General features: G+C 39.6%; 1 protein-coding gene across 2 annotated transcripts in view; it reads right to left on the bottom strand.

The window, feature by feature from the left end:
• ZNF568 (zinc finger protein 568) overlaps positions 1–17585 on the bottom strand; it is a 40484-nt gene extending 22899 nt beyond the window's left edge. The window contains exons 1-4 of one of the 2 annotated variants that reach the window (XM_087422104.1): positions 17427–17585; positions 12241–12376; positions 11416–11695; positions 9829–9887 (exon numbers count right to left, since the gene is read on the bottom strand). In XM_087422104.1, coding sequence (XP_087278230.1) covers positions 9829–9887; positions 11416–11449 — 93 coding nt within the window. In that variant the 5' untranslated portion in view covers positions 11450–11695; positions 12241–12376; positions 17427–17585. The remainder of the gene's footprint in view (positions 1–9828; positions 9888–11415; positions 11696–12240; positions 12377–17426) is intronic. The other variant, XM_087422103.1, reaches the window with a different exon arrangement.
• Between the last annotated feature and the right edge of the window lie 34 nt (positions 17586–17619).

The raw sequence follows: 17619 nt of genomic DNA, 5'->3' as shown, positions 1-17619 counted from the left end.
TGAGGCCACGTCCCACATACAGCAACTAGAAGGATGTGCAACTATGACATACAACTATCTACTGGAGCTTTGGGGGAAAAAATAAATAAAATTATTAAAAAAAAATAAAAGAATAAAGAGCCTAGAAACAATTAAGCATGTATATGATGAAGGTGGCATCACAAAGATCTATTTAATAAATGGTGTTGGCCATAAAAAAAAGACAAAATCGTCCCATTTGCAACAACATGGATGGACCTGAGGGGTATTATGTTAAGTGAAATGAGCCAGAAAGAGAAAGACAAACAGTGCATGATTTCACTCACATGTGGAAGATAAACCAACACACGAATAGATAGAACTGTTTGGTGGTTACCAGGGGCTAGGGTGGTGGGTGGTGGGCACAAGGGGTGGAGGGATGTACTTATATGGTGACTGACAAACAATAATGTACAACAAAAAATTTCACAATAAAAAAAAAGAAAGAAAGAAAAAAAAATGGTGGGCCGGCCCCATGGCTTAGCAGTTAAGTGCACGTGCTCCACTACTGGCGGCCCAGGTTCGGATCCCAGGCGCACACCGACACACCGCTTCTCCGGCCATGCTCAGGCCGTGTCCCACATGCAGCAACTAGAAGGATGTGCAGCTATGACATACAACTATCTACTGGGGTTTTGGGGGAAAAAAAATAAATAAATAAAATTAAGAAAAAAAAATGGTGTTGGCACAACTGGTCTTCTACATGCAAAAAAATTCTACTGATAGAATAATCACTAAATTTCTATCTCAAACCAATTACAAAATTAAATTCCAGTTGGACTAAAGACTAAATCTGAAAAACAAAGCTTTGAAAAGAGACTATCTCTATAACCTAACATTAGGAAAGATATCTTAGAAAAGACCAACATCAGCAACTGAAGAAAGAACTATTAAATATTGATGTTGTATATTAATTTTGACTGAATTTGTACTGTATGCACATATTTATCATACACTAAATGTAACTATCCAAACTTAAAGTGTCTATACAACAAAAAGATACATGATACCTAGAAGTGACAGATTAGGGGAAGATATCTGCATAAATCCTAATGCTAAAGCAGGCCTTCTTAAAATTCTCTAATTTCAAGTAGAAAATGGACTTGAAAAGGGTAATATAAAATGGACAAATAATATGAACAGTCATTAGGCAAAACGTGCATTTCTTCCCTCATGAGTGCGCTTCAATCTGTACAGTATCATAGAGTATGGCCCTGGAGTCAGCCTGTATGAGTTTGAATCCTGGCTTTATTACAGACTTGACGCATGAAGTTATGTAAGCTTCTTAACCTTGGTGCTTCACTTCCCTTCTCTGTATACCTACTTTATAAGCTTTTGATAATGATCACATGAAATAAGCTATGTAAATTTATAGCACAATACATATGGCACATAATAAGTACTCACTAAAACTGTTCTTGTTGTAGAGGATTTTTCTAGCTGCTGTGTAGTCTATTCATATATAAATAAAAGTTGCCATTGAATATATTTACATCCACATTCTAGAATGAATTTGGGACTGTATGCCCAGGAATATAGGCAGTCCACTTCTATGTGATAGTCCAAACCAAAATGTCTGGCTCTTATATCTGAAAGGAACTGTTATGAATTTTTTGACAGCTAAGAGTGTACTATTTGCAGATCACACTCAACTCCTTGATATCCAGCTCTTTACTCTAAAAAGAATGCATGTATGAATTAATTAGTTATTCAGAATTCTCTCACAAAAGCAGGTCATTACCCACCAATTCAAAATACACCTAAAAAATGGATCTGCAAATCTGGATGGTCTGCTTCTTTGTGACATGATTATTTCTAAATATTTATTGGCCACTTGCATTTCTTCCAACTGCTTCTTCACGTTCTTCACCCAATTTTCTGAATTGTTAGTACATTTCTGCTATATGTATTTCAAAAACTATTCCCAGTTTTGACTTATTACAGTGTTTATGGTAGTTTTACTGACGAGAAGGATTAATTTTATGAATCCAAATCAGGCATCTTCTCTTTTATCAGTTTCATATGTTAAACTAAAAAGGCAGGTCAATGAATACAGCAAACACATCCAAAACCCTTTTCAGAGTGACGTCAGCATCGTGGCAGAATGAGATTTCTTGTAAACTCTTCCCCCGATAAGATACAACAAAAGGGACAGTCACAGACCAACAAGGAACTCTTATACAGCAAAAAGGAAGATCGGAAAGACCCATACTGCCGCACACCTGAGAGTGGACATGCTGGGGCCCCCGGAGAAAGTGGGGAGAGGTAAGGAGAAATCCTCTCCCTCCCCATCAGACCAGTGATTCGGGTCCACGTGGCTCCCAGAGAGGGGGAGGGGCGGCCCTCCACGGGGAAACCATAGCTCTTCGGGCTCCCTCAGCCAGCGGGAAACTCCCACACAGAGGACTCAGAACCGCTGCAGGGGTGCCATCAACATTTGAGCACTCCAGGAGAGTGGATAACAAGGGGCGAGTGAGAAGCCCCACACCCCAGGGACCCAGCTGGCAAAAGAGAGAGCCCCTGCCATCCCCCCCATGCCAGACACTGCAGCTCAGCTGACCAGACAGAGCAGCCAGGGTGGATCTCGGGCGGGTGGCCCGTGGCCACGGAGCAGCCCGGGCAGAGCTCAGGGGGCTCAGATTACACAGCCCTTAACCCCCACACAGTGGTGGCAGGTAGAAACTGCAACCAGATATTTCCAGGATGAGGAAAAACAAAGTGACTATAAGAACCACAATGCAAAGGTACATTAAATCGCCAGACCAGAAGGAAAATGACAAGCAACCAGAAATCAACCCTGAAGGCACAGAAATCCATAACCTAAATGACAGAGAATTCAAAATAGTTATCATAAAAAACCTCAACGAAATACAAGAAAATGCAGATAAACAATTCAACGAGATAAGGAGTTTCTCCACCAAAGAGATTGAAATCATAAAGAAAAACCAATCAGTATTGTTGGAGATGAAGAACACAATGGAGGAGATAAAGGAGAATCTGCAATCTTTAAAGAACAGAGCTGACAATATGGAGGAAATAATTATTATTATAGAGGATAGGAATACAGATATGCTCCAGATGGAGGAGAACTAAGACTAAACAGAAATGAAGAAAGTCTCCAAGAAATATCCAACTCAATTAGGAAATGTAACATAAGAATTATAGGTATTCCCGAGGGATAAGAGAGGGAAAGAGGAACAGAGAGCCTATTCAAGGAAATAATAACTGAGAACTTCCCAAATCTGGGGAAGGAGCAGGAAATACCAGTAAGTGAAGCCAATGGTCACCTAAATATGTCAACAGGCAAAGGCCTACTCCACGGCATATAGTGGTAACGCTGGCTAAAGTCAATGACAAAGAAACAATATTAAGGGCAGCTAGACAAAAACAAAAAATAACGTACAAAGGAACTCTCATCAGGCTCTCAGCGGATTTCTCAACAGAAACTTTACAGGCTAGGAGAGACTGGAATGATATATTCAAAATACTGAAAGACAAAAATTTTCAACCAAGAATACTCTATCCAGCAAAAATATCCTTCAAATATGATGGAGAAATAGTAACTTTCCCAGATAGACAAAAGCTAAGGGAGTTCATGGCCATGAGACTCCCACTACAAGAAATCCTCAAGAAGGCCCTCAGGCCTGAAAAAAAGAAGAGAAAGGGAATACAAAGCTTGGAGCAAGGAGAAAAACAGGTAGACAAAATCAGGAAAATAGTAGATCTTTACTGGAATAGGTTAGCAACCACTTAAATACCAAAATCAAAGATCAAAAGAAGGAAAACACCAAAAATAAATACAACCTCATCACTGTAAACACACACCCATAACACAAGATAGAATACGTTGTAACAAGAATAACTTACAAGGGGAAGAGGAAAGAGACCGAATCGACTTAGTATAAGGAAATAAGAGGCCATCAGATAATGGACTATCTCAGGCAAAAGACTTTTTATACAAACCTCAAGGTAACCACTAAACAAATAATCAAAACAAAATCACATATGATAAATAAAGAGAAAACTAGAAGAGTCGTGAGACAGAACAACCAAACAGAATTGGCACTCCAAAACACATGGGACAAGAAACAAAGGAAATGCAAAAGAACCGGAAAATAGGTGACAAAACAGCAACATTAAGCCCTCATATATCAATAATCACTCTAAATGTAAATGGATTGAACTCTCCAATCAAAAGATACAGAGTGGCAGGATGGATTAAAAAGCAAGACCCAACAATATGCTGCCTCCAGGAAACACATCTCAGCTCTGAAGACAAGCACAGGCTCAGAGTGAAAGGATGGAAGACAATACTCCAAGCTAATGGCAAACAAAAGAAAGCAGGTGTTGCCATACTCATATCAAACAAAGTAGACTTCAAGAAAAAAAAAGGTTAAGAGAGACAAAGAAGGGAAATATATAATGATAAAAGGGACACTCCACCAAGAAGACATTTGATATAGCAATTATAAATATATATCCACCCAACATAGGAGCACCAAAGTACATAAAGCAATTATTAACAAACCTAAAAGGAGATATTAACAACAACACAGTAATAGAAGGGGATCTTAATACCCCACCTACATCAATGGATAGATCATCCAGACAAAAAGTCAATAAAGAAACAGTGGACTTAAATGAAAAACTGGACGAGATGGACCTAGTAGACATATACAGAGCACTCCATCCAAAAACAGCTGACCACACATTCTTCTCAAGCACGCATGGAACATTCTCAAGGGTAGACTATATGTTGGGAAGCAAAGCAAGCCTCAATAAATTTAAGAAGACTGAAATCATAACAAGCATCTTTTCAGACCATAATGCTATGAAACTGGAAATCAACTATGAGAACAAAACTGGGAAAGCGACAAAGATGTGGAGATTAAACAACACGCTACTAAACAACCAATGGATCATTGATGAAATTAAAGGAGAAATGAAAACATATCTGGAAACAAACGAAAATGAAAATACGCCATACCAAATCACATGGGATGCAGCAAAAGTTGTTCTGAGAGGGACACTCATAGCGATAGAAGCCCACCTTAACAAACAAGAAAAAGCCCAAATAAGCAACCTTAAATTACACCTAACAGAACTAGGAAAAGAAGAACAAACAAAGCCCAAAGTCAGCAGAAGGAGAGAAATAATAAAAATCAGAGCAGAAATAAATGAAATTGAGACTAAAAAAACAGTAGAAAGGATTAATGAAACAAAGAGTTGGTTCTTTGAGAAGATAAACAAAATTGACAAACCCTTAGCCAGAGTTACTAAGAAAAAAAGAGAAAAGGCTCATATAAATAAAATTAGAAATGAAAGAGGAGAAACTACAACAGATACCATGGAAATACAAAGGATTATAAGAGAATACTATGAGAAATTATATGCCAACAAATTGGACAATCTAGAAGAAATGGATAAATTCTTTGACTCATACAACCTCCCAAAACTGAACCAAGAAGAAATGGAGAATCTGAATAGACCAATCACAAGTAAAGAGATTGAAATAGTAATCAAAAACCTCCCAAAAAATAAAAGTCCAGGACCAGATGGCTTTTCCGGTGAATTTTACCAAACATTCAAAGAAGATTTAATACCCATCCTTCTCAAACTATTCCAAAAAATAAAGGAAGATGGAACGCTTCCTAACTCATTCTACGAGGCCAACATCATTCTGATACCAAAGCCAGACAAAGACAATACAAAGAAGGAAAATTACAGGCCAATATCACAGATGAACAGGGATGCAAAAATCCTCAACAAAATATTGGCAAACTGAATACAGCAATACATTAAAAAGATCACACACCATGATCAAGTGGGATTTATACCAGAAATGCAGGGATGGTTCAACATCCGCAAATCAATCATCGTGATACACCATATCAACAAAATGGAGAATAAAAACCACATGGTCATCTCAATAGATGCAGAGAAGGCATTTGACAAGATCCAACATCTATTTATGATAAAAACTCTCAACAAAATGGGTATAGAAGGAAAGTACCTCAACATAAAGGCTATTTATGACAAACCCACAGCCAACTCAACGGGGAAAGACTGAAAGCCATTCCTCTGAAAACGGGAACAAGACAAGGCTGCCCACTCTCGCCACTCTTTCTCAACACAGTACTGGAGGTTTTGGCCAGAGCAATTAGGCAAGAAAAAGGAATAATAGGAATCCAAATAGGCAAGGAAAAAGTGAAAGTCTCACTATTTGCAGATGACATGATTTTATATATAGAAAACCCTAAAGAATCCATTGGAAAACTATTAGAAATAATCAACAACTACAGGAAAGTCGCAGCGTACAAAATCAACCTAAAAAATCAGTTGCATTTCTGTATGCTAATACCGAACTAACAGAAAGAGAGCTCAAAAAAATAATACCATTTACAATTGCATCAAAAAGAATAAAAGATCTAGGAATAAATCTTACCAAGGAGGTGAAAGACCTATATGATGAAAACTACAAGAAAAAGAAAGAAAGAAATCGATGATGACATAAAGAAATGGAAAGACATCCCATGCACATGGATTGGAAGAATAAACATAGTTAAAATGTCTATATTACCTAAAGCAATCTACAGATTCAATGCAATACCAATCAGAATCCCAAAGACAGTCTTCACGGAAATAGAAAAAAGAATACTAAAATTCATATGGGGCAACAAAAGATCCCGAATATCTAAAACAATCCTAAGAAAAAAGAACAAAGCTGGAGGCATCACAATCCCTGACTTCAAAACATACTACAAAGCAACAGTAATCAAAACAGTGTGGTACTGGTACAAAAACAGACACACAGATCAATGGAACGGAATTGAAAGCCCAGAAATAAAACCACACATACACGGACAGCTAATTTTCAACAAAGGAGCTAAGAATATACAATGGAGAAAGTAAAGTCTCTTCAATAAATGGTGTTGGGAAAACTGGACAGCCACAAGCAAAAGAATGAAAGTGGACCGTCTGCTGTCACCATTCACAAAAATTAACTCAAAATGGATCAAAGACCTGAAGGTGAGACTTGAAACTATAAAACTCATGGAAGAAAATATAGGCAACACACTATTTGACATTGGTCATAAAGGAATCTTTTCAGATGCCATGCCTACTCAGACTAGGGAAACTAAAGAAAAAATAAGCAAGTGGGACTTCATCAGATTAAAGAGCTTCTACAAGACAAACGAAACAGGATCAAAATGAATAGACAACCCACCAGCTGGGAGAAAATATTTGCAAAACATATATCTGACAAGGGGATAATCTCCATAATATATAAAGAACTCACACAACTGAACAAAAAAACAAACAACCCAATCAAAAAATGGGCAGAGGAAATGAAGAGACGCTTCTCCAAAGAAGATATACAGATGGCCAATAGGCACATGAAAAGATGTTCAACATCACTAATCATCAGGGAAATGCAAATGAAAACAACACTAAGATATCACCTCATGCCCGTTAGAATGGCTATAATCACCAAGACAAAAAACAACAAATGTTGGAGAGGATGTGGAGAAACGGGAACCCTCATACACAGCTTGTGGGAATGCCAACTGGTGCAGCCTGTATGGAAAACGGTATGGAGATTCCTCAAAAAATTAAAAATAGAAATACCCTATGATCCAGCTATCCCACTACTGGGAATCTATCCAACAAACCTGAAATCAACAATCCAAAGAGGCTTATGCACCCCTATGTTCATTGCAGCATTATTCACTATAGCCAAGAAGTGGAAGCAACCCAACTGTCCCTCAACTGATGATTGGATCAAGAAGATGTGGTATATATACACAATGGAATACTACTCAGCCATAAAAAAAGACAAAATCATCCCATTTGCAACAACATGGATGGACCTGGAGGGTATTATGTTAAGTGAAATAAGCCAGAAAGAGAAAGACAAACACCATATGATCTCACTCATATGTGGAATATAAACCAACGCAAGGACAGAGAAAACTGTATTGTGGTTACCAGGGGCAATGGGGTTAGGGGGCGGACAGAAGGGGTGAAGGGAGACGTATATGGTGATCGACAAACAAAAACGTACAAGCAAAATTTCACAATGTTATAAACTATTAACACATCATTAAAAAAATACATCTTTACGTAACTTTAATTATGAGAGAAATAAAAGGAGAAAGAGATATGTAAATATTACACATATAAGAAATATTAGGGGCTGGCCCCATGGCTTAGCAGTTAAGTGCGTGTGCTCTGCTACTGGTGGCCCGGGTTTGGATCCTAAGCGCGGACCGACGCACCACTTGTCTGGCCATGCTGAGGCGGCGTCCCACATAGAGCAACTAGAAGGATGTGCAACTATGACATACAACTATCTCCTGGGCCTTTGGGGAAAAAAAAGGAGGAGGATTGGCAATAGATGTTAGCTCAGAGCTGGTCTTCCTCAAAAAAAAAAAAAAGAGTTCACAATCAAAAAAAAAAAAGAAACATTAATTTATGGTTGTTTTAATATAAAAAGAACATATTTTCAAATATTTGTGGTATATCTTAAGCATACAAAAAAGTAGAAATAAAAATATAAAACACCAAAAAAACCAGAAAAACCTTTTTCAGGTAGGAAAGACTGATCCAGCTAACAATTATTAATACTTATCATTTATGGAGCACTTACTATGTGCATTTAACCCTGCCAACATTCCTAAAGGATAAGTACTATTATTATCCCCATTTTACAGATGATGTAACTGAGGCCAAAGAGGTTAAGAAACTTGCCCATAACCATCCACTTAGTAAATTGTTGAGCCAAGATTTGAACTTAAGTCTGTTTAGGCCCAGATAACCACTCTGCCAACAGGAGAAATAACTGGATGACCTACATGATCATATGGTCAAAAGAAGTGTGTGTGTGTTTCAGGATGGGACATATGACCCGAGGAAAAAGAGGGAGTGAAGTAGAAAATATTTACAATATAGGGGTGTAAGGGATTACAGAGTTGGGAACAAAAAGAATTAGGAGCAGAGGAGAATGAGTCATTTTATAAGATGAAGAATACTGTATCTTCTGAGACCATAAAAAAAAGATATGGAGAGCTATGAAGACCAAAACTATAAGATTTTGCCATAAAATATTAGTATATATTTTAGTTCAAATTGTGAAAATCTCAACTGAAGTAAATATACAGTCATGTGTTGTTTAATGACAGGGATATATTCTGAGAAATAAGTTGTTTGGTGACTTCGTTATATGAACATCATAGAGTGACTTACACAAACTTAGATGGTATAGCCTACTACACAGCTAGGCTACATGGTACAATCTTATGGGGCCATCATCGTATATGCCGTCCCTCGTTGCCCAAAACGTCATTATTTGGCGCATGACTGTATGTGTAGGATCATTTGAAAGATATGTTTCATTTACTCTCCCAGATAATTTTAATTTTTAATCTTGGGCCAAGACAGACTTTTAAAAAGCTGAGCTTAAAATTATAAGAATTACAGAATTATTTTGGAATTTCTTTTTGACCTACGCGCCAATGAAAAGCTTTTTTCTCATAAACAGTGCAAATTATGGAATGAACTTTTGTGTCTCAGTTTGCTTTTGCTTTTCCAGAGCATATTCAAATTTGAACTCAACTTTAATAATTCTGTATGGACCTGTTTCTGCATAGCCATATCCCAAATTTTGCCTGGTTCTGATCTTCCATCTGCATTTTTCCTCACCTTCATTTTCATTGATTTAGTTTTGTCCAACTTACTGGTAGGTTAAGGTAATCCACTGCAATAGCATAGCAAAATAATGCAGGAAACAAATAAATGCTTAAAACGTACAAGAGACCTGGTCATATCCTCCTCTTCCTCAAAAAGCGCAGAGTCCTGAGAACACCAAGCTGAGGGAAGAGAAATAAATCAGATTTACTTCAGAGCTCCCAACAAAGGAGTACAGTAATATCTCCTATAATGATCCTCAGAGCATTGAGAAATGTTCACCACCACCAGGCTACAGAGATACTGAAATGTACATGGATGACTAATTAAATCACATAGGGTCTGATAGGAATTTCTGGAGGGCTAAATATAAATAATGAATCTATTGACAACATAGTATTTCTCTAGGATCCTGCTATTTTATTCTTAATGGGAAATTTATCCTAATTACATATCCTAATAAATACCACAAAGATTTAAGGATTAAATAATTTATGAAGCACTGTAAAGAATTTGGAAAAAACTTGAGACAGGTTATAGGCATTATGGAACATTCATATGATGGAATGAAATGCAGTTATGATTCTAATGATGTTTTAAAATAACTTAATTATTTTTTTACCCTAAAAAGTCAGGGCCTTTAGGTTAAAAACGGAAGACTGACTACTTGCATTTATTTCTGTTCTCTCCCAAACCCAACCAAAATGAAAGTAAAGGAACAAAGGAGACTGAATCTCACAAGGACAAAGAATATAGAAGACAAGATATGTCTTGTCAGCAGATAAGAAATGGCAACAAAATTTTAGAAGCTAGAGAGCAGACAGATGACTGGTACCTTACTTAACCAGAGAAAGCTGAAGCTTAAGTGGGGCGGTGGTGGGGGGCAGGGACCATGGCAGAACCCTTTAAAGGCTCAGGAATGGAGGCACGAGATACTTCTGCAGGCAGGAGTTTGGGGTGGGACTAAAAAATGGAAATGAATATAGAGTTGAAGCAATGTGGAGAAAATAAAAGAATTAAGTGAAAGTTGTCATATTGTAAGATGAGGTGCCCCACCCCCAACTTCCTTCGTTTGCCTCCCAAAAGCAGGAGTTAATGACTGCTTCCTGGGGAAATCGACTAGCTCAAAACAAAATGGATACAGATCCTGACATACGGTCAAACTTCAAACTCTAATAAAACACCATATTAGAAAGAAGGGCACTGAGAAGAGTGGGTGGGGGTGGGGTGAGGTAACAAGGAAGGGGTTAGGTAGAAAACAGAGATAAATCCTTATCCCCATTGTCAAAAGTCAATAGGAAATATCTAAAACTGAGAAATCAAGCATTAGCAGTACGAGGATGTTATTCAGAAAGGTGGAGCTGAATACTGGAATATCCAGAAAAAAACGTTCAAAGGTTGCCTCTGGAGAGTGGGAACAGGGGATGGGTAAAGATCGAATAGAAAACTTTTGTTTATGGTTATATATTTAACAGCATTTTTTTAAAACGTATTTAAGAAAAACAAATTACATTTAAAACACTTATTTTTAAAAAGAATCAAATAGTCAAGTGAATACAATAAAAAACAAATGTCTACCCTGCACAGTTAATAACACCCAGGTGAATTTTCTTGGTAGACGTACTGAATTTCATAACTCTTTATACTCTTTCTATCCCCGAATGTACAGCCTTCCTCTCCTAAACTCTGCCCATCTCTGAGCCACCTCACCTCTCCTTTCCACCATCTGGGTCAAATGCTCCATTGTCACACAGCTACCGCTGATCTCTGAAGGTTGAGATGTCACTCAGGCCTTGCCCACACTGGACAGAAAGGTAAAGATAGGCTGCAGGTCCAGCAGTTCCTGGGTCCCCTCTATCTCAGGACTCTCCAGAGTCTGGGGGAGGTCTCAGGTCAGGAGGTCTTCTTCCATGATAGATACCTGCTCTTCAGGCTTCTTTCTACTCACATCACAGATCTGTCTTATCTTTGTGGAGCCAGGACCTGTGGGCTTATGATATAAATCCAATTTATCTGATGTCTTCTCACTGGATCCCTACAATAACTAGCCTCCAAGATGGCCCCCAATGATCATTGCCTTCTGCTTTTTCTACACCCCTCCCACACTGAATAGAGTTGACCTGTATAACCAATAGGATACTGCAGAAATGACAATGTGTGACTTCCAAGGTTAGGTCATGAAAGACACTGTGGCTTCTGTCTTGCCCATTTTTGAAACATGCACTTTGAGGGAAGCTAGCCACCAGGCCATGAAGACACTCAACCAGCCCTAGTGGGAGGCTCCTGCCAGCAGCCAACACTAATTTGCCAGCCATCTTGGAAGCAAATCCTCCAGCCCGAGTCTAGCCTTCCAATGACGGCAGCCCTGCTGACATCGTGACTGCAACTTCATAAAATATCTGAGCCAGAATACCCAGCTAAAGTCACCCCCCACTCCCCAAGGAAACTGTGAGATAATGTTTATTGTTAAGCCACTAAATTTTGAGGTAATCTGTCACATAATAATAGATAAAGAGTACAGTCCCAAGCAATTACCTTCCTTGCTTGTAATTCACATTCCCTGGAGTCACTGAACAGATATGCTGGATGCAGAGACAGTAGGAGTGTGGAGGAAAACTCAAAAACTCAGCAACCCAAGTTGAACCAGGTGCTCAACAGAGACACCAAGAGTCTAGAAACCAAGTGAATACAATAGTGATGGTCACAGAACATCTGCTCCTCAAATATCCTCTGTGAGCATATAGGTGTAGGCCTGATGCAGTGACAGATATAAAATTGAGTCAAAAAACACTCACATTTGTAGCAACCCCAGATTTGGAGTCAGAGAGTTGCAGCTACTCCATTTCCTACCTATCTTGGTAATTGAGGTAAAGGAGAGTTGCAGTTTAGAATTCCCATTCTCTTCATTTGAAATGAGAATTATACTCAAGTCACAATGATATTGGATGAATAAATAAAATGGCTATTAAGTTAATAAATATTAATTTATCATCTGCTATGAGCCTTTACTAGGTAAAAGGTAAAAAAAAATGATACACAAGCAAGTAGACTAATCCTTGCCCTGTATGATAAAACAGAAATAATAAAACAGAAAACACTCAATTATAATAAATTTTGAGAAGTGCTATGCTTGGTATATACTCCTAACATCCTTCACATGGTTTCTATTTTTTTTCCTATGGCAATTATCACTAACAAACTATGTAACTTATTTATCATACATATTCTGTCCACTCCCTCATTTAAACTCCATGAAGGGCCGGCCCCGTGGCTTAGCGGTTAAGTGCGCGTGCTCCACTGCTGGTGGCCTGGGTTCGGATCCCAGGCACACACCGACGCACCGCTTCTCCAGCCATGCTGAGGCCGCATCCCACATAAAACGACTAGAAGGATGTGCAGTTATGACATACAACTATCTACTGGGGCTTTGGGGGGAAAAAAATAAATAAATAAAATCTTTAAACTCTATGATAACATGGATTTATTTTCATCTGTTTTTGCCATTGATAGTAGCTACTCAAAAAAATGTTGATAAAATGGTGTAGCCACTATGAAAAACAGTATGATAGTCAAAAAATCAAAAATAGAATTACCATATGATCCAGAAATTCCACTTCTGGGTATATACCCAAAAAAACTCAAAGCAGGAACTCAAACAGATATTTGTACCCCCATGTTTATAGCATCATTATTTGCAATAGTCTAAAGGTGGAAGCAACCCAAGTGTCCACTGACAGATGAATGGATAAACAAACTATGGTATATACATACAGTGGAATATTACTTGACCTTAAAAAGGAAAGAAATTCTGACACGTTTTAACATAGATGAACCTTGAGGACATTATGCTAAGTGAAATGAACCAGTCACAAAAGAACAAACACTGTAGGATCTGGCTTATATGAGGTACATAAAGTAGCCAAATTCAGAGAGACAGAAAGTAGAATGGTGGTTGCCTGGGACTGGGGGATTGAAGGATTAGGGAGTTATTGTTTAATGGGTACAGAGTTTCTGTTTTGCAAGATGAAAAGAGTTCTTTGGATGGATGGTGGTGATAGTGGCATAGCAATATGCATGTAACGCTACTGAACTGTACACTTAAAAATGGTTAAAATCGGGCCGGCCCTGTGGCTTGGTGGTTAAGTGCGTGCGCTGCGATGCTGGTGGCCCGGGTTCAGATCCCGGGTGCGCATCGAGGCACCACTTCTCCGTTCATCCTGAGGCCGAGTCCCACATGCAGCAACTAGAAGGATGTGCAGCTACGACATACAACTATCCACTGGGGCTTTGGGGGGAAAAAATAAAATAAATAAAATCTTTAAAAATGGTTAAAATGGCAAATTTTTGTGTTTTTTTAGCTTTATTAAAGTATAATTGATATACAAAAAATTGCACACATTTACTGTATATGTCCTGATAAGTTTGGACATATGCATATATCTATGAAACCACTACCACAACCAAAATACTAAACATATCCATCACCTCGAAAAATTTCCTTGTCTTCTTTTGTGTTTTATGTTTTTCTGGTAAGAACACTTAACATGATATCTATTCTCTTAACATATTTTAAAGCGCATAATACTGTATTGTTAATATAGGTACTATGTTTTACAGATCTCTAGAACTTATTCATCTTGCGTAACAGAAACCATGTCCCCATGGAAAAACAATTTTCCATTTTCCTCTTTCCCCAGCCCCTGGCAACTACCATTCTATTCTCTGCTTGAGTCTATTTTAGATACTCCATATAAATGGAATCATGTAGTATTTGTCCTTTGACTGGCTTATTTCACATAGCATAACGTCCTGAAAGTTCATCTATGTTGTCACAAATGGCAGGATTTCCTTCTTTCTTAAGGCTTAATAATACGCCATTGTATGTGTATACCACATTTTCTTTATCCATTCATCTGTTGATGGATAGATGTTTCCATATCTTGGCTATCGTGAATAATGCTGTGAAGAACATGGGGGTGCAGATAATAAGATGGTAAATTTTATGTTGCATGTTGTGTTATCTGCATTTTACCACAATTAAAAAATGTATATAGGGCCGGCCCCGTGGCTTGGTGGTTAAGTGCGCGCGCTGCAATGCTGGTGGCCCGGGTTCGGATCCCGGGCGCGCACCGAGGCACCACTTCTCCGTCCATCCTGAGGCCGAGTCCCACATACAGCAACTAGAAGGATGTGCAGCTATGACATACAACTATCTACTAGGGCTTTGGGGGAAAAAAATAAATAAATAAAATCTTTAAATTTGACAACTAAAAAATGTTTAAAAAAAAAATGTATATATATTGAATGAAATACTACTACTAATTTGGGGTATTTAAACTAGAGGAAAATAATAGATCAAACAAGAATAACATAGAAATGGGTGGGTAGGGCCGGCCCCGTCGCTTAGCGGTTAAGTGCGCATGCTCCGCTACTGGCGGCCCGGTTTCAGATCCCGGGTGTGCACCAACGCACCGCCGGCCATGCTGAGGCCGCGTCCCACATACAGCAACTAGAAGGATGTGCAACTATGACATACAACTATCTACTGGGGCTTTGGGGGAAAAAAAGGAGGAGGATTGGCAATAGATGTTAGCTCAGAGCCAGTCTTCCTCAGCAAAAAGAGGAGGATTAGCATGGATGTTAGCTCAGGGCTGATCTTCCTCACCAAAAAAAAAAAAAAGAAAAAAAGAAATGGGTGGGTAGTTTGGAGTTCAAGTGTTCTAAAGTCTTGTTTGGGTTTTGTTTTTTTTGGGGGGGGTTTGTTAAGTATACATGTTAAAAATTCAAGATAAGAACAGAAACCAAAGCAGAGGAGAGAGAAAAGAGGATAAGGTATACATGCACAATAAAAAGAAGGCATAATAAGTAGAAAATAAGACAAATTTATATGAACAATCACAATAAATGTAAATGAATAATTCACCTATTAAAATAACAAACAGGAGGGGCCGGCCCTGGTGGCACTTACGCTTAAGTGCGTGGGCTCCGCTGCGGGGCCCAGGGTTCACCAGTTTGGATCCCGGGTGCGCACCGAGGCACCGCTTGGCAAGCCATGCTGTGGCAGCGTCCCATATAAAGTAGAGGAAGATGGGCATGGATGTTAGCTCGGGGCCAGTCTTCCTCAGCAAAAAAAGAGGAGGATTGGCAGATGTTAGCTCAGGGCCGATCTTCCTCACAAAAATAAATAAATAAAAATAACAAACAGGATAAAAAGGAAAAAAAAGCCCAGCAATATGCTCTTTACGAGAGACAGACCCGAAGCATAAAGACACAAAGAGAAGGGGTTGGAAAATAAAATTCCTGGAAAATACTCACAATAACAAAAACAGAAAAGCAATATTATCAGACAAAAGAGAACTTAGACTAAAAGATATTCGTCAGGATAAAGAGGCATGTTTCTTAATGTGGTAGATTGGAATCTTGGTCTCAATTCTTCACCCTCCTCTAACAGGATTATATGTTCACGCTTTTTGACGTGTAACTCTGCCTTACCCTCCAACTGCGGCTATAATTGACGTTAAGCTTAGCCATATGGCTAGCTTTGGCTGATGTAATATTAGTATATTTAGGGGCGGAAGTTTTAAGGATGTTTGTATGATCTGTCTTGTGCTCTGGTGAGCCATGATGAGAAGAACATGTCCTGGTAGCCACTGTTCTTTTATTTATTTATTTTATTTCTTATTTTTTTATAATTTTATTTATTTTTTTTTCCCCCAAAGCCCCAGTAGATAGTTTTATGTCATAGCTGCATCCTTCTAGTTTCTGTATGTGGGACACAGCCTCAGCATGGCGGGAGAAGCGGTGCGTCCGGTGCACCCCGGGGGGATCAGAACCCTGGCTGCCAGCAGCGGAGCGCACGCACTTAACCGCTAAGCCACAGGGTCGGCCCCCACTGTTCTTTTAGCTTGAGCTGCAGAAAGAACACACGTGGACCAGACCTGAATCCATCCTGCAGCCCAGCCACTCAGCCAAGTACAGCCTAGAAAGGCTGAACACAGAGAATCTGCAAACTGGTGAACACGGGAATAAATGCTTGCTGTTGTATGCTCTGAGTTTAGGGGTGATTTGTTAGGCAGCAGTATTATCATAGCAATAGCTAACTAACGCACATAGTAAAAGCAAGCCATAAGATGATGACATAATGAGTCTGGAAAAGATCACCCAGGAATACTGGAAAGCAACAGAACAGGGCCAAGAACTTTCGGGGAACAAAAGGCAGGCAAAGCGGACTAAGAAGGAGCGGCCAGTGGGGAACGAGGACCACTTGAAACCAAATACAGCAATTTTTTTTCAAGCAGTTACCAACTATGACAAACGCTACACAAAAGTCAACTCAAGAAAGCAAGAACCACTACGCATATTACAAACGCCTCACCACAGACCTTTAATGACAATCACACAGACAACAATACCACACACGTCATCATAACCACACACAACCACAAACATCACCAGGACACAAACATCGACATCACAATCACATATCCCATCACAGTTACTCCATCATACACACACAACCACACATACACCATCACTCTCTCACACACTAACTCCACCCACTCCCCAGGAGCGTACTTCCACCCCGAGCACTCTCCACGTCCGCTACTGGCGACACTCCGGGCCTCCTTAGAGGCTCCGCCCCGTCACCCGCGCGCCGCGGTGCAGCCCAGACGGCTCAAGCCCCTCCCCCACGCCCCGCTGCGGGGACGCGGCAGCGTCACCTGCCGGAAACGCCCGAATGCGCATCCAGCGCGCGGTTTCTGGGAGGCTGGGAGAAGGCGACCGCAGGCAGTAGGCCCGGCCCAGGCGCCGGTAACGCTGAACCATCCCTCGGCGCCCCCCTCCCAACGGACGTGCCGAAGTACAACAGCTCCCAGAAGGCCCCGCGGCCGGACTCAATTTCCGGCCAGAACG

Source organism: Ceratotherium simum, chromosome 33, assembly GCF_057802395.1.
Source record: "Ceratotherium simum simum isolate JZ-2026a chromosome 33, ASM5780239v1, whole genome shotgun sequence".
NCBI classification, from domain to species: domain Eukaryota; kingdom Metazoa; phylum Chordata; class Mammalia; order Perissodactyla; family Rhinocerotidae; genus Ceratotherium; species Ceratotherium simum.
Note: the sequence above shows the minus strand (reverse complement) of the source record. Positions and strands in the feature narration are given on the sequence as shown.